At 42.9% G+C, this 27109-nt stretch overlaps 1 protein-coding gene across 1 annotated transcript in view; it reads right to left on the bottom strand.

Moving 5' to 3' along the window:
* Positions 1-24683, bottom strand: part of LOC112232970 (prospero homeobox protein 1-like) — a 45841-nt gene extending 21158 nt beyond the window's left edge. The window contains exons 1-3 of the mRNA XM_024400311.2: positions 24323-24683; positions 15464-17485; positions 8200-8307 (exon numbers count right to left, since the gene is read on the bottom strand). Coding sequence (XP_024256079.1) covers positions 8200-8307; positions 15464-17419 — 2064 coding nt within the window. The 5' untranslated portion in view covers positions 17420-17485; positions 24323-24683. The remainder of the gene's footprint in view (positions 1-8199; positions 8308-15463; positions 17486-24322) is intronic.
* Between the last annotated feature and the right edge of the window lie 2426 nt (positions 24684-27109).

Raw genomic sequence — 27109 nt, 5'->3', positions numbered from 1 at the left:
TTGCCCGCAGGGGGCTCAAACATGTACTTAACCCCATTCACCATTTACCCTGCACTGCACCCTGCTTCTCCAGACCTCTCAGGCTACAAGAAAAGAAAAGAAAGTGGGAAAAGGAAAAAAAAGAGTGAGAGAGAGAGGGATAGAGAGAGAGATGATGAGTGCTGAGAAGGTCTGGCTATCTGATCTGTGTGGCTGCATGGATTCAATAGGACATAAACCTATTAAAGGCCTAGTGGCGCTGGAGCTGTCTTCCGTTTTGCCTCGCTACTGAAAACACATTGTCCAAACAGCCAGACAGGGAGATAAGGACCTCAGGGCCCAGCACAGTCCCCAGCCTGGACAGTCACACACACATACGCACATACATGCACACGCACACATGCACGCATCCCTCAAAACCCTTTACCTCAGCCCTCAGCCCCCCAAAATCCTTTAACTTATTCCTCAGCCCTTCTCCCTCCCCCAAAAGCCTTACACCCCCCTATCCCCCTATCCCTGCCCCGCCCCTACACCAACTCCCCCACTCTCACCCTCCACCCCTCCTCTCTGCTCTTTTTGTGATTCTGTTAGAATAGGAGACAAAACGTTACTAAATGCTGAGCAGCCACTCGCTGGGGTGGGAGAGCGGTTTTGACATGGAGATTAGGCTCTGGCTATTGTTCCAGAACACATTCTCATCTGACCCTGGCCGACACACACACACACTAGCGCAGGCTCACACACAGCCTCATTTGAGCTAGGCATGGGCTGGGACAGAGAAGAAGGAGAGAACAAAAAAGGGAGAGATAAAGTGAGATAGGGAGAGTATGAGAGAGAAAGGGACTGGAGGGGGGAAAGGAGGGGTCACTCTTTTCTGGAATGGTCTGTGGGTGACATAATGGGGGGAGGACTGAAAGAGTATGTCTGCCTGAAATTGTTTGGCATGGTCGGGTGGCGAGGGGAATGGGTGGGGGTGAGGGATTGGGTGGGGGTGGGTCGCGTGGGGGGGAGCGAGGGGAGGGGAGGGGTGGGGGCAGAGCGACGAGGCCTAAAGTGCAGGGTTAGCAGAACAGCGGGCGGGTTAGAGTTAGGATGGGGAGGGAGAGGGGTGTAGAGAAATGCAGGGCTGGACAATAGACCAGGGCAGTATAGGAACGTGAGCTGTCAGCAAGCAAGGCTCATGACATCGAAGTGTCAAACAAACAAACTACTGACTCTTACAATTACACACACACAGGGGCTATTACTGTACACAGGCAAGAGCCAACATCCACAACACAGACTCTGAGACACACACACTCATGCACATACATTTGCGAGTTCACTATCACAGATACGTCACTACTCAGACCCATCACTCTCTCTTGGATGGGTTGGAGAGTGTGTGTGTGCGTGCGTGTGTGCGTGTGTGATTGAGGGCTGCATACTGAGATTAAAGTCAGTGAAAGAGATGTCATCACTCACACTGGATACCTTTAGTGTCACTTCAGCCCTCTGACTGATAGACTTGTCACTTTGGACAGGGATGGCTTTCATTATACAGGCTAGGCTTTATACCTCAACATCTATCTGACACAAAGCATGGTTAAATCTACTGTATGGAATATCTACTGTATGCGGATGAAATGTGGTTTAATCACACGTTACATGTATACAGAGAGAGAGAAAGAGAGAGATTCAATGTGTGTCTACTAAAAGTCTTTGTTGCTACAACAAATCAGGTCCCCATTCTTGTTTCATTAAGTTGCTTGTGGGGGGGGGATAAATATCCCCTGATATCAGCTAAGGACCAGAGTGTTCATGGCCTGTTGGAGTGTGTGTGTGTGCCTGTATGTGTAGGCGTGATTAGCAAAGAGGGGAACGAGAGAGGAATGGTGAGAGCGTATTTCTCACACTCACACTCGAGAGCCTACAAAAGGTCAACCTTAAGCGTTAACTATAAAGGAACAAAACAAACACACGCTTCCCTACCATGCAACCTACATAAAACTGTGCACATAGGGCCAGAGAAGGAAAACACTCTAGTCCCAACGATTAAGCTCTTTTCAACACCGAAACAAAATCCTATTCATTTTCTGTAAGACAACAGGGACATTCACTACACATACAAAAGTATGTGGACACCACTTCAAATGAGTGGATTTTGTTTATTTCAGCAAGACCAGTTGCTGACAGGGGTATAACATTGAGCACACAGCCATGCAATCTCAATAGACAAACATTGGCAGTAGAAAAGCCTTACTGAAGAGCTCAATGACTTTCAAATGTGGCACCATCATATGACGTCATCTTTCCAACATGTTAGTTTGTCAAATTTCTGCCCTGCTAGAGTTGCCCCGGTGAACTGTAAGTGCTGTTTTTGTGAAGTGGAAAGGTCTAGGAGCAGCAACGGCTCAGTCACAAAGTGGTAGGCCACACAAGCTCACAGAATGGGATCGCCGAGTCCTGAAGCAGGTAATAATCATTCCAAACTGCCTCTGGAAGCAAAGTCAGCACAAGAACTGTTCATTAGGGTGTACAAGCCTAAGATCATCATGCCAAGCCTCTGCTGGAGTGGTGTAAAGCTCGCCGCCATCGGACTCTGGAGCAGTGAAAATGCGTTCTCTGGAGTGATGAATCACGCTTTACCATCTGGCAGTCCGATGGACAAATCTGGGTTTGGCGGATGCCAGCAGAATTTATTTTAAATTTAACCTTCATTTAACTAGGCAAGTCAGTTAAGAACAAATTCTGATTTACAAAACAGCCTACAGGGGAACAGTGGGTTAACTGCCTTGTTCAGGGGCAGAACGATAGATTTTTATCTTGTCAGCTCGGGGATTCAATACAGCAACCTTTCTGTTACTGGCCCAATGCTCTAACCACCAGGCTGCCTGACGGTTTGTCAAGATCAGAGTGGTAGAACTTGACTGGCCTGCACAGAGCCCTGACCTCAACCCCATCGAACACCTTTGGGATGAATTGGAACATCGACTGCTAGCCAGGCCTAATCGCCCAACATCAGTGCCCAACCTCACTAATGCTGTTGTGGCTGAATGAAAGCAAGTCCCTGCAGCAGTGTTCCAACATCTCGTGAAAAGCCTTCCTAGAAGAGTGGAGGCTGTTGAGACAGCAAAAGGGGGACCAACTCCATATTAATACCCATGATTTTGGAATGAGATTTTCGACCAGCAGATGTCCACATATTGTTAGTCATGTATTGTACATGTCATAATCTTATCCAGTAATATTTTAGAGAGCTGCTGAGTAAATTTAGGTCATGTTAAATCATGTTAAATCCCCATTCTGTATTATCAGTGATCGTTGTAGTATGACATTACAAATACAGCAGACTGCAAGACCTCAAAGGAGAGAGACACACCAACAAGGTGTCTCCTGCACATTGTGATGACATTGACAGTAAAGTCAGTCACCCAGCAGCTCTGCTCTGGACAGACAAACAGGTACACTCTGCGTCCATCTAGCTCCCTGCCTTCCAAACAATGGAGAGGAGGAAGAATCCATACACATGACCTCAGACCAACAAGCTATTTGAAAAACAACAAGAGGAGCAGAAAGAGAAGCGGCCCGTCCCTCTCTGACTAAAGCCCATCCACAGTCATCAGGGCTTTCTACCGCTTCCTGTTTTTGCAGGGGTGAATTGTGGGAGATAATCTCTCGTGGTCTATTGGCTGACTCTACAAAAACCAGTCCTGAAATCCAGCGCCTGGCTTTTCGTCGTGCGGGGGGAGGATGCCACACCATCAGCGAAAAAAAGAAAAGACAAGGAATGACATGTAAAAGGAAAAACCTCCTGACCTCATCCACTCCACAGCACGACTTGTACAAATACTGAGGCCAGTGTGCCGAATACACACAAAGGCCTGACAGAAGGAGAGATAAAGAGATGAAGTGAAAGAGAAAGAGCGAGAGAGAGAGAGAGAGAGAGAGAGAGAGAGAGAGAGAGAAAACGAGAGAGAGAAAACGAGAGAGGGAAAGAGGGTTGTGGGGGCAGTGAGAGTGTCCAAAACAAGTGCTTTCATGAAAAGAAAGAGAAAGAGAGAGAAAGAGATAGAAAGATTTTCACAGCAGCATCAGTTTGGGACATCCTTGTTTGTGTATTCAGCGTTCATTTATGACCCCAACATTTTAAAACAACACTGACATTTACTGTCTATGACATCACATCAACTTCATATTTTCTCAAGTAACGTCTGAAATATGGAAACCAGACATAACGCTAACATTGTGTTTAGCCTATTGTTCATCCATCACACCATAACAATAACCTATGTATGAGCTGTCTGGGCATTTGTCAAAACAGAGAAGCTGGTAATTGGCGATCAATACTAATGGCTAACTGAACCATGTCAAAGCACACAAGTTAATCCATCATGGTAAGTAGTGTAAGGATAGCGTAATGCTAAACTGTTGCAGCGAAAACAACAATCACAGTCTGTTTCAACTGTCACAACATTTACCTATCAGGTCAGTAGTAAGAACGTTCTTCCACCATCCCTAGTAAAACAAGCGCCAAGACGGCGCAGCATCACGCCATTGTCGGGCCAACCCACTTCCCACGCTCATTCGATTTAGTATTTGTATTTACTATGGATCTCCATTAGCTGCTGCCAACACCTCTGTTGGTATGTCTTGTGGGGTATGCATGAGTGTCTGAGCTGTGTGCTAGTCGTTTAACAAACAGCTCGGTGCTTTCCAACATGTCAATACCTCTCACAAATACAAGTAGTGATGCATATTATTAATGTTTGCTCTCTGTGTACATCCAAGGCCCACCTGTGCTGCCCTGTTCAGAGCCAATTGCAATTTTCCAAGTCCCTCTTTGTGGCACCTGAACACACGACTGAACAGTTGTCCAGGTGCGACAAAACTAGAGCCTGTAGGACCTGCCTTGTTGACAGTGCTGTTAAGAAGGTAGAGTAGCGCTTTATCATGGACAGACTTCTCCCCATCTTAGCTACTGTTGCATCAATATGTTTTGACCATGACAGTTTACAACCCAGGGTTACTCCAAGCAGTTTAGTCACCTCAACTTGCTCAATTTCCACATTATTCATTACAACATTTAGTTGAGGTTTAGGGTTTAGTGAATGATTTGTCCCAAATACAATGTTTTTAGTTTTTTAAATATTTAGGACAAACTTATTCCTTGCCACCCATTCTGAAACTAACTGCAGCTCTTTGTTAAGTGTTACAGTCATTTCAGTTGCTGTAGTATCTGACATGTATAGTGTTGAGTCATCTGCATACATAGACACACAGCCTTTACTCAAAGCCAGTGGCATCTCGTTAGTAGATTTTAAAAAGTAAGGGGCCTAGACAGCTGCCCTGGGGAATTCCTGATTCTACCTGGATTATTTTGGAGAGTCTCCATTAAAGAACACCCTCTGTGTTCTGTTAGACAGGTAACACTTTATCCTCAATATAGCAGGAGGTGTAAAGCCATAACACATATTTTTTTTCCAGAAGCAGACTACAATCGATAATGTCAAAAGCCGCACTGAAGTCTAACAAAATAGCCCAGACACACTTTTTTATCATCCATTTCTCTCAACCAATCATCAGTAATTTGTGTAAATGCTGTGCTTGTTGAATGTCCTTCCCTATAGGCGTGCTGAAAATCTGTTGTCAATTTATTTACTGTAAAATAGCGTTGTATCTGGTCAAACACCATATTTTCCATAACTTTCCTAAGGATTGGTAACACTTCACACTTCACACACTTCGTGCAGGCCTCGATCTAGAGCAGGGATGGAAGGTTGCCGACGTCGACTTTGAAATTGTAGGGGAAGGAGTATGGGTAGGCACGACGGCAGCACACACAGGTACCCCCAGCGATGAAGGTGCAGGATCCAACGTGGCGAAACTATTCGTTGTTTGTATCGGCTCCAGGCCTCTCGTTGGGAGTGTAGGCTGCTTTGTGTCAGGCCACTGTCTTCCGCTTCCACAGTCTCGTGAAATGCGACCATCATTGATTGCAATGCTCCTCTTGCAGTGCTCCTTCCACTCCGCCATAAGATGGGAGAGGAGATGCAGAAGATATCTCCCTGGGCAACACCGGCCAATCGGATAAAGACTAAAGACAAGACGGAGATGCATCCAGCATGCACGAACGCAGCCCAGCCACTGGCGTAGAAAAGGTAAACATTCCACCCCAGTTTTCTTTGTAGGCTGGCTACCTGTGTGATCAAAGAAGCCACCTCAAGCCTATAATCCTCAGCAAGCAAACAATTGCCGCATTGGAACTTTGAGTGATCCAGTTTGTCCTGAAACAAAGCGTAGTAGATACAGCTCCTACAGCACGGGAACTGCTCATTTACCCCTCCAGACAAAGAGGGCTCCATTGGAAAACTCAACTGGGACAAACTTCTTTAGCTTGCTGGCTAACGTTAGCAGCTTAGCTAGGTTGGCGGGCTCTTTCAAGCAGACATTAACCAGTCAGTTAAGCAGGGTTCTGCTATTTAAAAAAAAGCCTATACCGTAGGCCAAGGTCTTCAAGGTAAAATGCTTTTAAAAAAGTCTAAGAATAATGCCGCGATCAAAACAACTGGGAACTTGTACCTTATTAGTCAAGATATTATTAGCTCTTAGACGACATGTCTAAGAATGCCACTCTCCTTGCCTTGCATCAGCTAGCCATGTCTAATTAGTTAGCCACTAGCGTCTCCAAAGATGGTGGATGAATGAAGGTGTCCCACTCATGCCGTTCACCATTGAAAATAATTGTCACAGTTCCGGTCTCATTAAGGGGTGGCTCTCCCATAGGCACCAATTCGATTGAAGCTAGGTCTGGTCTGCTTACTTCAATGACTGTATATTAACTGGCAGCTCCCATTTCCATATACGGACACTAGCTTAGCTCTACCTCCTCCATTGTCCTCCACTGTTAGCCAAGACAAAGACACTACAATCTTAATACCCTTAACTATCGGTCACAGTTTTTACCCTCCTTATGGTCCGAGAGGGACTCAACAAAAACAACAACAAAAAAACTTGGCCGCATATAAGACACCAGCACGCACAGCTATTGTGTAGCCTTGTTGCGTTGTTCACAAGCCAACTTGTGCTTTGTTTGATCACTCCCTGGCCTTGTCCCCACATACCTCATGCTCATCTTTACCATTTCCCTCACCCACTCCCTCCTTCTCCGTTCCCACCCTTACACCTGCTCAGATAACCCCTCTTCTTTCTCTGCACTCTATTCTGTCCTCTCCCCAATGTCTATCCCTCACTTGTCCCTACCGTTCAGATAACCCCTTCTCTGCACGCTATCCCATCATGGGGCGGCGGCGTAGCCTAGTGGTTAGAGCATTGGACTAGTAACCGAAAGGTTGCAAGATTGAATCCCCGAGCTGACAAGGTATAAATCTGTCGTTCTGCCCCTGAACAAGGCAGTTAACCCACTGTTTCTAGGCTGTCTTTGGAAAAGACTGAGAATTTGTTCTAAACTGATTTGCCTAGTAAAATAAAGGTTTTAAAAAATCTACCCCATGTCTATCGCTCCCTCTCAATTCCTTTGCCATGCTGTAACGTCCGTGCTCCCCCGCTGGCTTCTAAATATTACCTATTGCACCTTCCTCATCCTCTCTCTTTTGCATAAAGCCATGACTTAGTAGGGAAAAGATCCTCATACAGAAGCAATGTAAGACACACAACAGGCACTTCACATTAGTACAGCACTATGCCGGAAGAACATCTCGGGGGAAGTGAGAAGAGTAATTGCTTCACTCAACTTTTAACTGCAGTCTGAGGTGAGAGCACAGGCATAGAAAAACACAGAGAAAAAGAAAAGGAAGAAAAGTCCAGGCATGGTGATCTGTCCTTACAACTTGTCACCGGGGGCAAGGACAGTCACTTCCGCTGGGAAGACAAAGGACAGACACACAGACGGTGTTGAACACACCTGCACAGTTAGACAGTTAGATAACTATGGAGAGGAATGCCAGCCCAGAGTATGTTTTCATGAGCTTCATGTAGCACTTATCCCTTAGGCACAGATCTAGGATCAGCTTACACTCACCAAATCCTTACCATAACCACTGGGTAAATAATTCAGTTTTGGATTTTGGGAGGGTAATTTGATTTTAAATCAGTGCCCAAGGGCAACTTCTACTTCAGGGAGCTACATTCGTCTAGGGCCTACGTCATCCTACTCCTTTTCATGATGATAGAGGTGAAAAGGTGAGAGGTAAAAGGTTGGGGTCCCGGGGTGTGGCTCACCTTGACGTCGGAGAAGAAAATCTTGAGCATGTTGGAACTGGGGTAACGGGCGTAGAAGAACATGAGCTTGGCCTTCTTCAGGTGGTTGGGGGAAAGACCCTCCTGAATCTGAACATGTCTGCCGTCAAGGAAATGTATATTTTTGGGGGGGATGGAAAATTATAATTAAAATGGCTGACCTTGCAATGCTTCTCAATGTGTAGTCATAGTTATGGTAGGGTAACTTGACCTAAACCCACTGCTATTTCAGATGGTGTGGTTTTAATATAAATAACATGTAATTAACATGCACTTAATGTACAATAATTAGTTAGTTAATTGTTTTCCTTGAAGACTATAATAGATATAGGCCAAACCAATATTATGCATTTCACATTCATTATTTTAGGATGGTGATAGCACTGGAGAAGGGTAGGGCTGATCTTGAATCAGTTGTTAGAGAGTAGTGAGTGAACTAGGGCCAAACCATTTGCTTGCGATTAGCATCCACTCTTAATCAGGTGTGAGCGTGTCACGGTAAATAAAACGTTGGCCAGCGCCACAGCTGGTGCCTTTACATAAGGAGCTAATTTCACAGTCAAAGTAAGCAAACGCCTTTCCCTCTTCCCCCCATCATACCCCCCTCCAACCTCCACCCCAAAAAAGGAAGGGGAAAAAAATAAAATTTGCATATCACAGACAAAGAAAGCAGTTAACACTGGTTATGAGAGAGGAGCCTAATGGCTTGGCGACAAGACATGACAACCAAAGACAGGATCTACTAACGTGACGTTGGCTTCATATTAATGTAAAAATAAGGTTTTAAAGGGACAACCCTGACAAAGTCTTTAAGTGCCTTGTCTCTCTATAACAGTGCTGTAGACCTTATTCATTTAAAATACACACGTCATAGATTTTAGAGACTAAGGTTTTCCAAGGGAAGTCTCAGGAGGAAGCAGGGGGTGGATGGGGGGGGGGGTGCACATTGAACGATAGAGTTGTTTCACCTTCATTTACACCCCCTGCTCGTCCCCCAGGCTCCAGCCTTCCTAGTGCTGCCAAACCTTGGGAGGAGGAGGAAGAGGGGCTCCAAGGCAGTGAATCTCTCCAGCGATGGGCGCTGCATCCCTGGAACACATCTGTGCTGCGGACCGGCCCAAACCATTTCCATGGTGAATTAATGGCTGTATAATTCAGCTAATATCAATCTGGGGCTAAGACAATGAAAAGAGATGAGGGTAAACCTGCTCTCTCGTTGAGCGGAAAGCAATCTCTAGTAACTATTATATCTTGAACCGACAAATAAAGGGCTACTCTGTAAGTCTGTAAGTAGGACAATGTCATAGTACCTTGTCCTTCTGGATTGTATGTTTATATAGCTACGGTTGGAACTTTTCATGGTGTAATGTTTCTACACTCAATAATGGGGTGTCATGACAGTCAGTCAAGGAAGGCATCAGCTGTTTTAATGCGCGGGTCAGCTGTTTGTTCACCCGCACCCGTCCGCAATTGGTAATAACCCATCCGTAACCGCCCTACTCACTCACCTGGCCAGTTTGTTAGGTACATATACATCACCTGGAACATGAGAGCAAGTTCAGTTTACTTGAGTGGCCTGCACAGTCACCAGACCTCAACCCAATAGAGCATCTTTGGGAAAAGGGCTGTTCACAGCATGAGTGTACCGCCAACCAATCTACAGAAACTGCATGATGACATCGCTTCAGCATGGACCAACATTCATGTGGAACGTTTACGACTCCTCGTAGAATACCCAAACCCGCAAATAGGCTGATAGAAAATGTGCTGTACAGTCAGACGGTGGAACGATTTTATGACAGGAGGTGCAGGATTAATTTTTTAGCCTAATTTATATATGTTTCTGCTTATAATTTTTGTTTGGGTATTTGTAAGTCAACTTGTCTTACTAGATACATACAGCTTCTCTTCTGTCATAACTGCCCTAGAAGCCCTAGAAGACTAAATAAACCCTTGCTCGATGAAATTGATGAATGAATTAATTTAATCTCTGCTTCTCTCACGCAGCAGGTGTTTAGGGGCCGGTGAGAAAATACAAAACATGTTTTTAATATATTTTTAGTGCAGCATTTCAGTTTGACCGCTTTTAACAAAATTTAAAGCAGTGAAAACAACCCAACATGTTTCTAATACGATTTAAGTTTGGCTTGGATGAATATCTTATGTGGTTGAAAAACTATCATCTTCTATGATGCTGATAAATATAGCACCTTTACAGATGGTCCCTAACTGCACATTCATTCTCTCAAGATGCCGAAAGAAAGAAATCATATTTATCCACTCCTGTTCTCAAGTCAACATTTACATTTAGTGTATAATTTTACTGCAAGAAATGCTTAAACCTTGCAGGGGTTAATATTATACAGTAAGTGTCCAGATTTCAGTTAGGCTATTAAATGTAACCCATCTGTACAGTAAGCCTATTAAGCCTACAGTTCCCTTGACGTGTCATATTTGAAGTCCCTGTCTTGTGACTCTCAAATAGCACCTCACACATAGCCGGCACTGCTATCATCCTCTTTTACCACTTCACAAAATCTTCCCCGAACATTACCGTTCTGGCCCTCCTTTCTCTTTATTTTCAACTCTCCATTTCACAGCTTTTCTCTTCTTGGATTCAACTTTGACATCATCCATTTTGCCTCATTGGATCGACGTTTACTTTTTCTGCCCAAGTTCTCAAAAGCATTTGGTGATTGGTGTGTATTTGGCATGCATAGAGTTAGGCCCTAAAGCAGGGATCATCAACTAGATTCAGCCGCGGGCTGAATTTTTCTTAAGCGGATTGGACAGAACATTATTAGAAATTCTTTGTAGACTGCAAATTGACAGCATGTAGCCCAAACAGATATAATATTTGTCTAAAACATAATCATCTCAAATCACAGATTTCCAAAATAAAATCACTTTGAGCTTATTTGTTGGTGTTTTTACAGTCTTTTATGTCCAAAAATAGTGAGGGAGGGTTGGCCTATGGGGTGAACCCTAGCAGGCTAACCAACAGGCCTGGCCAAAAGAGCAGCACTCCACTCTCCACATCATCTGCTCCAAGAGCGAGGGATACCATGGCCTCTCAGAGCGAGCAAGGGATACCATGGCCTCTCAGAGCGAGCGAGGGATACCATGGCCTCTCAGAGCGAGCGAGGGAGCGAGGGATACCATGGCCTCTCAGAGCGAGCGAGGGAGCGAGGGATACCATGGCCTCTCAGATGGAGCGAGGGAACGAGGGAGAGATTTGAACTGTGTTTATTCCTGTGGAACTTTTGTGAGTGTAATGTTTACTGGAAATGTTTTATTGTTTTTTTTTTCACTTTTGTTTATTATCTATTTCACTTGCTTTGGCAATGTAAACATATGTTTCCTATGCCAATAAGGCCCCTTAAATTGAAAATTGAATTGAGAGAGAGGGAAGCAAGACAGAAGAGAAAGAGGCATGGGCAGAGTGGGAGAGGGTTGTTCTCTTCAAGTCTGGCAAGATGACTTGCTGCAGTAAAGACACAATCATGTTCGTCTCATAAGACTTGGCTTTCCCAATGATACTACTACGCTCTCGCTTCTAAATCAAAATGAATTCAAAACGAATGACAATCACATCATTACATAGATTACATTTATATATATAAATAAATTGAAGTTGCAAAAATCTACAAACACAGGATCCTCTCCCTATGCTTCAATATCAAGCAACAGTGAATCTTGATGAATTAATATCTCTTGCAGCTTGCAAATGTAATAGTGATTGGACTTGGGGTGACACACAGCTATTATTTAGCCATGTTGGTGCCCTTGTACCAGCAAGGTTAGTGGTATCTGAGCACATCTGACAAGATATCATCATTCTCCACAGCTCTTCCCAAGTCAAGACAGAAAATAGCTGCTCCACTTGCTCATTTCAGGTGTAAGGCCAATATACAATGAGGAAACTGATGGAAGCCATCTGCTGTGCGGCGCTCCGGAACGCCGATGAACTTCAACACAAAATGTCTGACAATGTGTTGTCTTTAGTTATTGTAGACGTGAAATTAACATGTGGCGGAAAATTTTAAAACCTGGAACACATGGCCGTGTTGTTCTAACTATTCTTCCCATTAAAGGGAGTACATCTGTTAATGCCCCCAAATTATATGCCACATTAGAGATAAAAGCATCTGGCATATATGTACAGTTGAAGTCGGAAGTTTACGTACACCTTAGCCAAGTACATTTAAACTCCGTTTTTCACAATTCCTGGCATTTAATCCTAGTAGAAATTCCCTGTCTTAGGTCAGTTAGGATCACGACTTAATTTTAAGAATGTGAAATGTCAGAATAATAGAAGAGATAATGATTTATTTCAGCTTTTACTTCTTTCATCACATTCCCAGTGGGTCAGAAGTTTACATACACTCAATTAGTATTTGGTAGCATTGCCTTTAAAATTGTTTAACTTGGGTCAAACGTTTAGGGTAGCCTTCCACAAGCTGTCCTTGTTGTCCTCAAGCCATTTTGCCACAACTTTAGAAGTATGCTTGGGGTTATTGTCCATTTGGAAGACCCATTTGCCACCAAGCTTTACCTTCCTGACAGATGTCTTGAGATGTTGCTTAAATATATCTACATAATTTTACTTCCTCATGATGTCATCTATTTTGCAAAGTGCACCAGCCCCAACTGCAGCAAAGCACCCCCACAACATGATGGTGCCACCCACGTGCGTCACGGTTGGTATGATGTTCTTTGGCTTGCAAGCATCCCCCTTTTTCCTCCAAACATAACAATGGTCATTATGGCCAAACAGTTCTATTTTTGTTTCATCAGACCAGAGGACATTTCTCCATGAAGTACGATCTTTGTCCCCATGTGCAGTTGTAAACCGTAGTCTAGTTTTTTTTATGGCGGTTTTGGAACAGTGGCTTCTTCCTTGCTGAGGGGCCTTTCAGGTTATGTCGATATAGGAATCATTTTACTGTGGATATAGAAACTTTTGTACCTGTTTCCTCCAGCAATTTCACAATGTCCTTTACTGTTGTTCTGGGATTGATTTGCACTTTTCGCACCAAAGTACGTTCATCTCTAGGAGACAGACTGCGTCTCCTTCCTGAGCGGTATGACCGCTGCGTGGTCCCATGGTGTTTATACTTACATACTATTGTCTGTACAGATGAATGTGGCTCCTTCAGGCGTTCGGAAATTACTCCCAAGGATAAACCAGACTTGTGGAGGTCTACACTTTTTTTTCTGAGGTCTTGTTGATTTCCCCATGATGTCAAGCAAGGAGGTACTGACTTTGAAGGTATGTCTTGAAATATATCCATAGGTACACCTCCAATTGACTCAAATGATGTCAATTAGCCTATCAGAAGCTTCTAAAGCCATGACATCATTTTCTGAAAATTTCCAAACTGTTTAAAGGCACAGTCAACTTAGTGTATGTAAACTACTGACCCACTGGAATTGTGATACATTGAATTATAAGTGAAATAATCTGTCTGTAAATAATTGTTGGAAAAATTACTTGTGTCATGCACAAAGTAGATGTCCTAACCGACTTGCCAAAACTATAGTTTGTTAACAAGAAATTTGGGGAGTGGTTTTAATGACTCCATCCTAAGTGTATGTAAACTTCCGACATCAATTTTAGTTATTGTTTGACTCTCTCTCCCTCTCTCCCTCCCTCTCTCTATCCCTCCCTCCCTCCCTCTCCCTCTCTCTCTCTTTTCATCCTCCCATCGGGAGAAACAGTGTAGCAGAGGATATTATGGATCTCTGGGAAGTGCTCCTCCCCTTTTGGTCAGAAGACAAATGAAGACAATCATTGTTATGAAAGAAAAGCAGTTCGCTGCGTACACCTGTTAACGTCCATTTTAAAGAAAAGAAAGGGAGGAGCGGGAGAGAAATAAACCTTTTTTTTTAAGTATTTGGGTGCCAAGCAACTGCTGAAAGCTCCCCGGGCTGTTGACAGATATTTATGAAACGTGAAAGAAATAGAAAAGAAACGACAACGATTGTTTGTTTTTACAATGGGGGATGATAAGACACAGGTGGCCATAAATAAACATCTTTACTGAGTCCTCAGGCGAACCCTATCTACCATTTACACACACACACACACACACACAAAGGCCGAGCCCTGAGGTGATCATAATACAGTAGCATCCATGTTAGATGCTTTCGTCCATGTCTAACTTTTAGACACAGTCAAGTAAAAAAAAAAAAAACATGCTCTCTGTCGAATCTCAGCCAAAACATGTCCAAGCCTGTTAGACCATAGATACACTGAGTGTACAAAGCATTAAGGGCACCAACTCTTTCCATGACATAGACTGACCAGGTGAATTCAGGTGAAAGCAATGATAACTTATTGATGTCACTTGTTAAATCCACTTCAATCAGTGTAGATTAAGGAGACAGGTTAAAGAAGGTGTTTTAAGCCTTGAGACATTGGAGACATGGATTGTGTATGTGTGCCATCGGAAGCATTGGAGTCAACAGGGGCAAGCATCCCTGTGGAACACTTTCAACAACTTGTGGAGTCCATGCCTGACAAATTGAGGCGGTTCTGAGGGCAAAAGGGGGGCTTGCAACTCAATATTAGGATTGTGGTCTTAATGTTTTGTACACTCAGTGTACACTGTACATGTGTGTCGTGTGTGTCATTGATATAACATTTTCAGTGACAGCGATCACGCAAAATAACTGCTACGGAGGCTTCATGAGTGAAAGGTCTTTGCAAAGACAGGTCTGAATGGTAGAGGGATAGGGAGGTAGCCTATATAGGAGAACAGGGCAAACTGAACGGATCAGTTGAGGCTTTTAGGCCCAGTCGCAGTTGGTTGACTGTGATCCTCCCATAGGTACCTTACCTCTTTATCTGCAGCCCATGATTGAGGTACACAGGGGTTAAACTATCAGTACAGAGAGCCATTGTGCTCAACTTCAGCTTTCTATAGCGTTTGTCTCTTTCAGTCATGTTTCAAATGGGAATCAGGGCTATAAATGTCGTGGAGACATTATCTGACCAATGGTAGAGTGACTAGAGTGCTTTCAACAAATTAGTAGAGCAAAAGGTATATGATCAAATAAAAAAAGGGATGTTTTAGAGAGAACTGAAAATAAAATAAATGTGCTGATGTAGCAATAATATGCAATAGTCATCATAACAATATATTAAACTATCTAAGATGAACAACCAGCCCTTCTATAGCATCTCTAACTCTCTCTCCCTCCCTCCCCATCTCCCTCCCTCTCTCTGTGTGGTGAAGGATACGGTGCTGCCTGAGTATGGTGAGATGTCGTTCATGTCGCTCATGTCTCCACACTCTGACTTGATGAGGGACAGGGAGAGCCCCTCTGCAGTGCTCCCAGGGTTGGTCGGAGAGAAAGACCGGTGGTGGTGCCCCACATGATGCCCTGATGACATTTTGGTCCGCAGGCTGGTGGTCTCCCTGGACAGGTCCATGGAGTCTGGGGAGGAACGGTCCTTCCCTGGATAACCGCCGGAGGGTGGGCCCACAGGGCTCTGGAAGGGGTAACCCATGAGAGGAAGGGGAAAGGGATGGCGGAAAGAAGGGGGGCTGAAGCCCATGGAGGTAGAGAGGGAGGAGGGGTGCAGGGAGGGGTGCTGATGGCCCCCGTGGGCGCCCACGGCTGAGGATTGTTGATGGTGCTCCGTCTGCGTCTTCCTCACTACCAGGGGCAGCGCCTCCGTCTGGTCGTTGGCGCCGGGCACAGGTATGCTGCCGAACGAATCCAGGGGATTGGGAATGACGACGTCGCCAAAGCACTGCAGGCGCTGGTTGGCTGTGTGGAAGTTGGGGCCCTTGACGTTGACACCAAACCTCTCTGGGGGCATGGGGAGGGGAGGGAAGACTTGGGGTGGTGTGGGGCGAGGGGGCTTGGCAAACACCTTGACCACTGTGTCCACCACCTGGTTCATTGCCGAGTTGAGCTCCTGTTTCAACGTCTCAGCCAGCAGCTTGCCCTCTGCATGGTGCATGGAGGAGGAGGGGCCCTGACCAGGACCTTTCCCCCAGACCAGCCCCTCTCTCCTGAGCTTGTCCCCCTCAGCCAGCAGGGCCTGCTCCTGGAGCAACGCCCTTGCTCGGTCCAGGAAGTGTCCCGGATCCAGGTCTGACATCTCATTGTCGGAACGGTCTGTCCGGTCATCTCCTCCAGCATCAGACCTCCCAGCGCTGTCCTCAGACATGTTGCCTAGGTCATGGGACAGGTCATGCTCCGAGTCGTCGGTGGAGTCATAGATCTGGAAGAACTTCTCCTGCAGCTGGCGCAGCTGCTTCTGCATGTCCTCCAGCTGCAGCTTCAGTTGTCTGCGCTCCTCATGCTTCTGCTCTTTACGCTGGCACACCAGCTGGGTGAAGCTCTGCTGCTGCTGCTGGGGCAGGCGCTGTTTCCTTTTGTTCTCCCGGCTGCACACCTCTCCCCTGGGGCTGGGCAGCTGTGGGGGGCAGTTCATCTCCATTTCTCTGTCCCTGTCACCGTCCATCTCTCGCTCTCTCTCCCGTCCACATTGTTCCAGTTCGTGGTCCCGCTCTCCGATGTGGCGTGTGGGCACCACCACCCCGGGTGAGTGGCTCATGCCCCGGATGATGTTCTCCACTCGGGCACGCTTGGCCCGGAGGTGCTCGTCGTTGAGGCGCTCTAGGTCAAAGGCGCCCAGAGCCGGGGGATGGCCAAAAGGGGAAAGGCACTCCTGGGGGCTGTCCTGGGACGAATTACTGCAGGCGTCCTCCTGGGGGGCTTCGGAACCCCCACTGGAGAGGCCCGACCTGGGGAACCCCCCATCCTCTCTATCTCCTCTCTCCCCTCTCTCTCCTCTTCCGTTCTTGGCCATGTTGCTCTTGAGGAGCTGGGAGATGATAGTGGCGCCGGGGAAGGCGTCTTCATACGAGTTGGCTCTCTTTAGGAGCTTCCGGAGCACGTTGGACTTGGACTCGCTGTTGGTTGCTGTGACGACCCCGGCATGGCCGTGCGGCTGCACCATGGAGCAGTCCATGGAGTCTGCATCGGAGCCATGGTGGTGGGAGTTGAGAGAGTTCATAGCACCGAAGATTGCTGCTTTGGCATGGGCGATGTCGGCGCTTGTTGTGGCTGCTGCTGCTGCTGCGTTGGCAGCGGTGCTGCCCACAGTCCTCTTCACCCCGATGTCCACTCGTCTTCTCTTGGTCTGTCTGCTCAGGAAGGAGTCGCTGTCATGGTCCGGCATCACGGTCTGCTGCTATTGGGCCATATCCCACAAAGCCACTCCTCTAGCACCACTACTGAATGTCACCTGTAGAATGAAAACATAAAGGAAACATGGTCATAAAACTGTCATGGCCGATATATTTACACCTGTTGTGACATATATTGTGTTATTTTATGGCTGGTTATAACAACAACATAAGAGTGTCAAAAGCCATATTTATTCTAATGTGTTTTCCCCTGTCAAGAAGTTTTCCTTCATTTGAAAAATGTATTTCTTAAGTCCTTTGTTGTTGTTATGAATTCTTCACAGACATGTTTTTTTTCTCATTATATTTCAAATAAAATACAATACACTTCATGACACCGCATAAAGAATTATGACCATTGTGTGTCACTTTACTTGGACTAAGAAAATACACTTTGTGGCACTGTCAAGAAGCATTATGAACATCATAATCATATGAACCAGATAGGCCTATCGTGTACATGCCCCTTGTGTCAAGTCATCAGACAAAAATAGGGTGTCTTGTCCTGCTTCTGAAACCGTGGTATAGGGTACCATTTCACACGCACCCTACATTTTCTCTGTCTGTCCCCTGTTCCACACTGCCTGCCTGCGCAACACTGAACCAGTTCCTACGCAACACAAAGCTTCATAAAATGATGATAATTACTTAAGCACTTTTCCTCATTTCCATGTTTGTGCGGCTTCAAGCCGGTACAGAAAACCATTAAGTCAAAAGACTAAAGAGAAAGGCTGAGATTGGAATAAGAATACCACAAAGACACAGTAAACTCAGTGGAACTCCTTTCTGACTTAATTACAATCTCTTCTCCAAAAGTCATCTGTAGGTCATTTACATTTTAGGTTACATTTTAGTCATTTAGATTAGAAGTTGCCCATACCCAAAGCAATTCATTACGTGCATGTGGGGTTGTTCAATTTGATTTCAATCACATTTTGACCACACCCCTTTTGATTTAAACAATACATATTTGCCGATGGTAGAAAGTTACTTTTGGACTTGAATGTCAAACATATTTGGAGATAGAGGTGCTCAAAGTTGAACCATTTTGCACATCCAATCCTATGATGAGACATCAATTTCTTCATCACTTGAAAATATAAACAGTTGAATTTTATGTCATTTTAAAAAAATGTTACAAACATGGTTGTTTTGTTTTGTAATTTCTTGGGGGAAAAAAGTTTTAATACAAAATATGTACCTTTTTTTAACGTTTAAAGTCAATTATCTAGAAATGCATGGAGTCAAGATTCTTTTCCATTTTCCCATGTTGTAGAATAGACATGATTTTACATCATCTTTGGTGTTAGTGTTGTGCCTGCAATCGTTTGAGACACAGAATACTCTTGAGTTCAGGGTGGGTATAATTTCAGTCATAGAAATAGAATTCATAGAATGGACATATACAGTGGGGCAAAAAATAATTTAGTCAGCCACCAATTGTGCAAGTTCTCCCACTTAAAAAGATGAGAGAGGCCTGTAATTTTCATCATAAGTACACTTCAACTATGACAGTCAAAATGAGAAAAAAATCCAGAAAATCACATTGTAGGATTTTTAATTGAATTTATTTGCAAATTATGGTGGAAAATAAGTATTTGGTCAATAACAAAAGTTTATCTCAATACCTTGTTAAATACCCTTTGTTGGCAATGACGTTTTCTGTAAGTCTTCACAAGGTTTTCACACACTGTTGCTGGTATTTTGGCCCATTCCTACATGCAGATCTCCTCTAGAGCAGTGATGTTTTGGGGCTGTTGCTGGGCAACACAGACTTTCAACTCCCTCCAAAGATTTTCTATGGGGTTGAGATCTGGAGACTGGCTAGGCCACTCCAGGACCTTGAAATGCTTCTTACGAAGCCACTCCTTCGTTGCCCGGGCGGTGTGTTTGGGATCATTGACATGCTGAAAGACCCAGCCACGTTTCATCTTCAATGCCCTTGCTGATGGAAGGAGGTTTTCACTCAAAATCTCACGATACATGGCCCCATTCATTCTTTCCTTTACACGGATCAGTCGTCCTGGTCCCTTTGCAGAAAAACAGCCCCAAAGCATGATGTTTCCACCCCCATGCTTCACAGTAGGTATGGTGTTCTTTGGATGCAACTCAGCATTCTTTGTCCTCCAAACAAGACGAGTTAAGTTTTTACCAAAAAGTTATATTTTGGTTTCATCTGACCATATGACATTCTCCCAATCTTCTTCTGGATCATCCAAATGCTCTCTAGCAAACTTCAGACGGGCCTGGACATGTACTGGCTTAAGCAGGGGGACACGTCTGGCACTGCAGGATTTGAGTCCCTGGCGGCGTAGTGTGTTACTGATGGTAGGCTTTGTTACTTTGGTCCCAGCTCTCTGCAGGTCATTCACTAGGTCCCCCCGTGTGGTTCTGGGAATTTTGCTCACCATTCTTGTGATCATTTTGACTCCATGGGGAGAGATCTTGCGTGGAGCCCCAGATCGAGGGAGATTATCAGTGGTATTGTATGTCTTCCATTTCCTAATATTTGCTCCCACAGTTGATTTCTTCAAACCAAGCTGCTTACCTATTGCAGATTCAGTCTTCCCAGCCTGGTGCAGGTCTACAATTTTGTTTATGGTGTCCTTTGACAGCTCTTTGGTCTTGGCCATAGTGGAGTTTGGAGTGTGACTGTTTAAGGTTGTGGACAGGTGTCTTTTATACTGATAACAAGTTCAAACAGGTGCCATTAATACAGGTAATGAGTGGAGGACAGAGGAGCCTCTTAAAGAAGAAGTTACAGGTTTGTGAGAGCCAGAAATCTTGCTTGTTTGTAGGTGACCAAATACTTATTTTCCACCATAATTTGCAAATAAATTCACTAAAAATCCTACAATGTGATTTTCTGGATTTTTTTTTCTCATTTTGTCTGTCATAGTTGAAGTCTACCTATGATGAAAATTACAGGCCTCTCTCATCTTTTTAAGTGGGAGAACTTGCACAATTGGGGGCTGAATAAATACTTTTTTGCCCCACTGTATATCCTTTAGTATCACTGGAATTTAGCTGGTACATCTTTTACATTTAAATTGAATTGAAATTTGAACTTCCAGTTACAACCACAAAGATGGCCGCTGGTCCACCCAATGTTGAATGTCAACTTAAATGGGGATGTCTATTTTATTATCTATATTTATATGATTTCAATAGGTTGTCCATGGAACATTGACAGTGTAATTTAAAATAACTGATATTCCCATTAAAGTCATCATTCTCTGATGTGTGGACCAACCATCTTTGTGCTACCAAATTTTAAAAGTTTAAGACATGCTATCTCTCAACCTATGGTGGGCACAACACAAACACCTCAGATGATGTTTAACGTATACATTTTTTGATAATTGATGTTTAAAGTAAAAAAAAACAAGAAATTATAAAATAGTTTGGCAACCCTGTTTGTAAGCTTATATAAAACTCAACTGTTTATCTTTACAGTGATGAAGACATGGATGTCTCATGGTAGGGTTGGGCACCGCTATCTCCTAAATGTTTTGGCATTCAGGTCCAAGAAGTTACTTTCTGACCCCTTCTACACTGGGCAAATATGTATAGAAAGTTTTCAAATCAAAAGGGAGCGGTCAAAAAGTGACTGAAATCAAAATGAATGACCAGAAAGTACAGAAAGTGTATTCATCCAAACCACATATCACACCCATTTAAAGTGTTATAATAACAAGTGCCTCAAACAATAAAACCTATTTGCAGATTGCTTCTTATATTTTACTGACTGAATGCGCACTGATTGAAGAAGCAACTTAGAGCACTATGACAAATATTTTGTCACCATCCAGACGGAATCAGAACCCCGTTGTAAGCATCGGCTGACGACTACGCATGTCATCATCAGAGGTGTAGGACTTTTATTCAGTGTATTTACAGAACAAATTAACATTCGCTGGCAATAGAGAAAAAATTCAAACTTTTATGTAAAATTTAAGAATTATTTTGTTACATTATTTAATATTCCTTAATTCCTCCTTCCAAATCTCAACTATTGTCTATCTGTGCAAACAATACTGTGTAAGATAACAAGACTTCATCCTGGCGAGTCGTTTTACTCAAAGCCTGATCCTTTAAAGACCACTAAAGCCCTGCTAAGCAGAACAGCAGTGAGACAATCTAATAGGAAATCTATATTAATAACATATATGTATAGGGTGAATAGGGTTTTCTACGCTTGACAATTGTGTGAGTTCTTACTGGAGAACCAAAGTAGAGTACATTCATTTAAATCTGTCAAACACTATTTAGGATTTTAGTGCAATAAAACGGACAATGCAAATAGACTGTCAAAGACATTTTGAACTGACAAAATATAGATGTATATAGGTATATCTAAATGTTCATCAACAGCTCATACTGTTACTGATCAGTGTTTTGACTCATTTGTCAAGAAATATTTTGAGGGAGAATGTAATTTTTAAAAACAAATGTTTAGATCTCTGCTCAAACCACTCAAGAGTCGGATATAAAAATGGGGCCAGTGTAAAAGTATTTATAATCTGAGCCCATTCCGTCTATAAAGTAACCCCCGTCACTTAGTTGAACTGGGAGTAAAAATCACCTATAGGATATATGTCAACGTAATTGATGCCATAAGTAACCATGCATAACAAGCATAATTTTCTCTTCTAATAAACACAAACTCACATTCTCTCACACTCTACCCCTCTCTCTCGCTCTCTCTCACACACACACACACACACACACACACAAACACACACACACACACACACACACACACACAATTTTAGATGGAAACTGTTTGAGATAGGCTTATTACTGTATTATTAAGCAATACAAGAGCAACATGCGGTAAGATGTACACTATTTAGCACATTATTGGTGTAACTAAATGAAGAAGAAACAAGGTTGGGGAAGCTTGACAGATTTGTTTTATCTCATTACAGAAACAAAGTCTGGCAAAACAAAATTAAATATATTACACAGACTAAACAAATGTCGGTCTATTATTAAAATTATTAAAAGCATGTCTGTGTCTAGTTATGACAAATGGCTCTGGCTCAACTCTTTCCATCCATCCATCTCCAGAAGTTCAAACGAGGGTGAAATATCTCCAAGAAAACGTTGACTTGGGTGCCACAAGAGCTTAACAAAGGGCCAGGTCATTGTCGCTCGAAAATAAAGCCGCTTGCATCTGTCGTTTCCGATGGCACACGTGCCACCCCCATTGCCCATGCGCAGTCTATTGGAATACCTTTCAACAATTTCAAGGAAATATGAGTGCATTTGAACAATGAGTTACGCTCATCTCTCCCCCCTCACTCATTTTGAGTTTGAGTTTATTTTTATTTTTACAGGGACAGTGCACATTAATCAACGTTTCAGTAAAAGTGCCGGTTTTAGCCAGCCGGCTAATTTTCAACCACAGTGCCTGGGCAGGTTATTAAAAACAATTACAATAATAATACAGACAATCAATGAGCAGTGAGCACACGCAGGGCAACATTGGACAAGCAAGACGTAGCATGCATACAGACCAACATAGCACAAAAAGCAACAAGACAAAATCCATAAAAGCAACAAAGTGTTTCCACACCTCACAAGCTACAGACAACAGACAACATGGAAAGCGGCAATAGACAACTAGGGATTATGTTCACAAGTCTGATTGGCCTTTAGCCATGTCTTCATGTTTTTTTTGTGAAAGAGTGATAGGTGGTGCAGTTGTGTGTGTTCCCGGGATCTTTACAGCTCTGAGAGAGAGAGAACGGGGCACCATGAAGGTTAAAAAAAAGTTCATCATTTGGATTTGTAACATGGCAAAGTAACTATTCAAGCAAGTCTGACTTTTTTAACCTAAGTCAGTTAAGAACTAATTCTTATTTACAATGACGACCGACCTCGGCCAAACCCAGACGACGCTGGGCCAATTGGGCGCCACCCTATGGGACTCCCAATCATGTCAATTACATTTCTATTCCACGTTGGTTCAACATCATTTAATTGAAATGACGTGGAAACAACATTGAATCAACCAGTATGTGCCCAGAGGGATAGGCCGCAGATTTAGTCAGATTTGACTTCTCTTAGCAGTTTGGGAGAATTTAGGCAGCAGAGCAGAAGGTTGGGAGAATTAGGTTAAGGTCAGGAAAAGGGTTAGGGTTAGCTAAAATTGAAAATAATGATAATATCATTTGACAAAAGCTGTTTCCTTCTAACCATGACCAGGTTGTGTGTGTCTGTGCCTAATATCCCTGTTGTCTCCATAATGTGCACTTTGGACGCTTTTTCCCTCATCAACATTTGCTCGTTCTTGGCACTATCACCACAATAATTATTCCAGGGAAACAGTTAAACCACTACTAGACTGAAACATTCAAAGAGTAGATCCCATTTATCTGATATGATATATATCAGATATTAATAGTGATAAAACCAAGCTTGTTAAAATCGAAACGACTCACAAGCGTAATACACTGAACGAATAAGACTACACACAACAAAGACCATATACGAGACTTGAAGGTGTAGCCCACACAGATTCAAAGATAACGGACTTCAGCCTTGAAAGGCAAACCAAGTCAGACAGCCTTGAAAGTCTTTAGCCTATATGCTAAAAAAAACATTTATTCACAAATAACACATTTTAAAAGACAGTAACTTACTTTTAAAAGTAAGAAATAATCTGTAATAATAAAGTATTCTGCACATCATAACAATGAAGCAACTTAGTCACACTTTAGGTTAAAGAAAACAATTCAGCCTAATAATATCGTCAAAGACAGCTAATGTTGTCTTTCATTAGAATAAATTCTGCTGTTTATCTTTTGCTTTGTTTTTGTTTTTCTGCCCACCAAACGCACGCGACGCAAAAGAACAAGAGGGAGGTATCTGAGGACAAGGTTACTTACCCGCAGATGAAGGGAAAGGCCGTTTTTTTTACTGCTGAAAAAAAGAATACGGACTATGGAAGCTTCGCCGCGAAACGTTAAATATTATAATTTCTCAGGGAAGGAAGAGTATGAGTAAAGTGAGTGATGAGCGCGACCGTAGGACATAAAAATAGACATACAAGAGCTATTTTGCTCCGCTCTCTGTCATCTTCTCTCGAGGGGTGAACGACTGGTGATGATGTCGTAGCAGCTTGACCGAGGCGCACGCGATGCAGAGCTTCGACGCTCGAGCTCTCCTCCACCAACAAGATTCACTTTAAGACACAGCTGAAGGAAACAGGAAGACGGCGCGTCATACGCTTGGTGATGTAACGGATCGCACCTACCAATAAGAACCGTCCGTCGTATACGGAGGAGTACAATGCACTGAACTTGACCGAGGAATGGGACTTCAACATACCAAAAAAGTATCTTATTTTGTTTACAAATAAATGATTTAATATGTAAGAAAAACTCATTGAGAAGTAGCTTATGGCATTACAATACTGTTAATAGGCCTAATGTTTGCATGAACATTTATTTTATGGACATGTTATTGTGGATATATGATAATAGCAGTTTTTTTAAGATACAACATTTAAATTTTAAATGTCCTGAATACGTGTTTATGTCATTTAAATTCATGTTAAACGGTGTCCATTAAAGACACACATTCCTCAAAAATTTTACGCAACATTGTTTCATTTAGTTTTTTATTTCCAAGTTTGCCTTTCGATAAGAGATTCATTGTCGTGTCTCGGTTAGGCCGATTGAATTGTGTTTAGTGCAACACTATCCTCGTAACAACGATAAGATTAACTTTGTGAGTCTCCTGAGTCCAGGGGTTGAACGTAACTGCGCGCAGGGGCTCAGAAAGGCATGGTGCCGGTATATCACTATCCTGGTTTGATTTACCAACCACAGACGAACACGCTAAGGTTTGAATACACTATATCATGGAAATGTTATTATATTATTGCCTGATAACACTGGCCAGAGTCATTTCAAATACGAGTTTATGTTACATTTAATTTCATTCACAGGTATTTCTGTCACGGAGTGAGACAAAATTCCATCCCTCTGTTTCACTGCATATTAGGCTAATACTATATTTACTACTGAGCAAATATCAATGTGTGTATTTTAGTATAGCGTATGCATTTAAGTGGGCAATTTAGATGATCAATTATAGGCTACGTAATCCTCACATGTTATGTTTTATATTTGTCATTTGACATTTAGGCAATTAGTTACGCGGTTCAGTTTGCAAGAGGTTTCCTTCAGGAAAGTTTTCATTTTGTACTTTGCAATTCTTGGCCTTACTTTTTACCCTCTGTATATTTTAATTGAAGACACCTGTAACAAATAACCAGCACCTAATCAACTGAATAGGCATATTATCCACATCAACATATTTGTGATTTATAGACTAGTGAATTTCAGTGTACAATTCTCACGCATGTTTGTAGTAGATTGCTAAAATGTAAATGTAATATCTGAACCGGTCTTCTGTAAAATAATCTAATGTCTTTAGCCCTAGTTCCATATGTGTTCATAGTAAGTATAACTAGAGGCTAAATGTCCCCCATAAATTAAAATATAGGTTATACATTTCAATCCAAATGTGTGAATAGCATTATTTGTTATTTTGATATATGATTTCTAATGGTTTATTAAGTCGTGTGTTGAAACATTTTTCAACAGGCTCCTCTTTATGCCGAATAATGTTTCAGTGCGTCCACGACTTTCAATCTGCATCATTGATTTATAATGGACGCGATACCGCGTTATACACTCATTGTAAAGGGGTTACTGTGAATTTGACAGTAGCTTACAGGCAGCTCGATGGAAAGTAAAATTCAGTATTTCATATTATAGTACACCTACTGCAATATTAAGATAGTATCAAAGAAAGTACTGTCTAATGACACACATTACAATGCCTAAAATTGACGGTATTATACAGTAAAAAAGTAAATGCTACCGTAATTGGAATTAATTAGTTCATGACATTAATTGAGGGGAGGGGTTTGTATTAACAGTATTTTACTGTAATTACAAGGGATTGGTGCAAGCAGGTTGGCTTCTAGGTAAAGTGTTTACACATTAAGGTATAGGAATGATATATATATATCACTTGCACTTCTAGAGGCCTTAATAAAGGCTTCCAAACTGGCAGTGGCTACAGGGCAAAACAGACCAAAAAGACATGGCAAAATGAATGGAAAAACCATTAAAGGTTAAAGACTTGCTGCCACTCCAATCTGTCCCCTATACAAATGGATGGGGCACTATAAATCCACATTGGAGTTAAATCGGTCAGATTCTCAGGCACGCCTCAAAATATGTTAATGAGCCATACACAATAATACCATGCACCAACTAGTGGTCAAAAGGTTTTCGTTGCTCCAAAGATGTGATATGTCAGTGTACCATATTCAGTTGGATGGAATTAAAGTACCATTCGAAATACAGCAGCAAGTATTTCCCCACCCACAACATTTTCCCACAATGCACCATAATTTACAGTATGTTGCAGTAAACCGTTTCAGAGTATTTTACTCTTCATAATACCTCATATGTACCTACAATTTGCCGTTTTCTGTTACAGTGTAGGCTACTTCTTATTGTGGCTGATGCTACTTTCACATGCACTGATATCACTGTTAATACGATTTCATAGGAATCAGGAATGTGGTTATCCATCAATGTGAAGACATATGTCCCCTGAATTTATTTTTCTAGAGGAGCTTGAAAAATAAGTGT

The sequence above is a fragment of the Oncorhynchus tshawytscha genome, linkage group LG05 (assembly GCF_018296145.1).
Source record: "Oncorhynchus tshawytscha isolate Ot180627B linkage group LG05, Otsh_v2.0, whole genome shotgun sequence".
NCBI classification, from domain to species: domain Eukaryota; kingdom Metazoa; phylum Chordata; class Actinopteri; order Salmoniformes; family Salmonidae; genus Oncorhynchus; species Oncorhynchus tshawytscha.
Note: the sequence above shows the minus strand (reverse complement) of the source record. Positions and strands in the feature narration are given on the sequence as shown.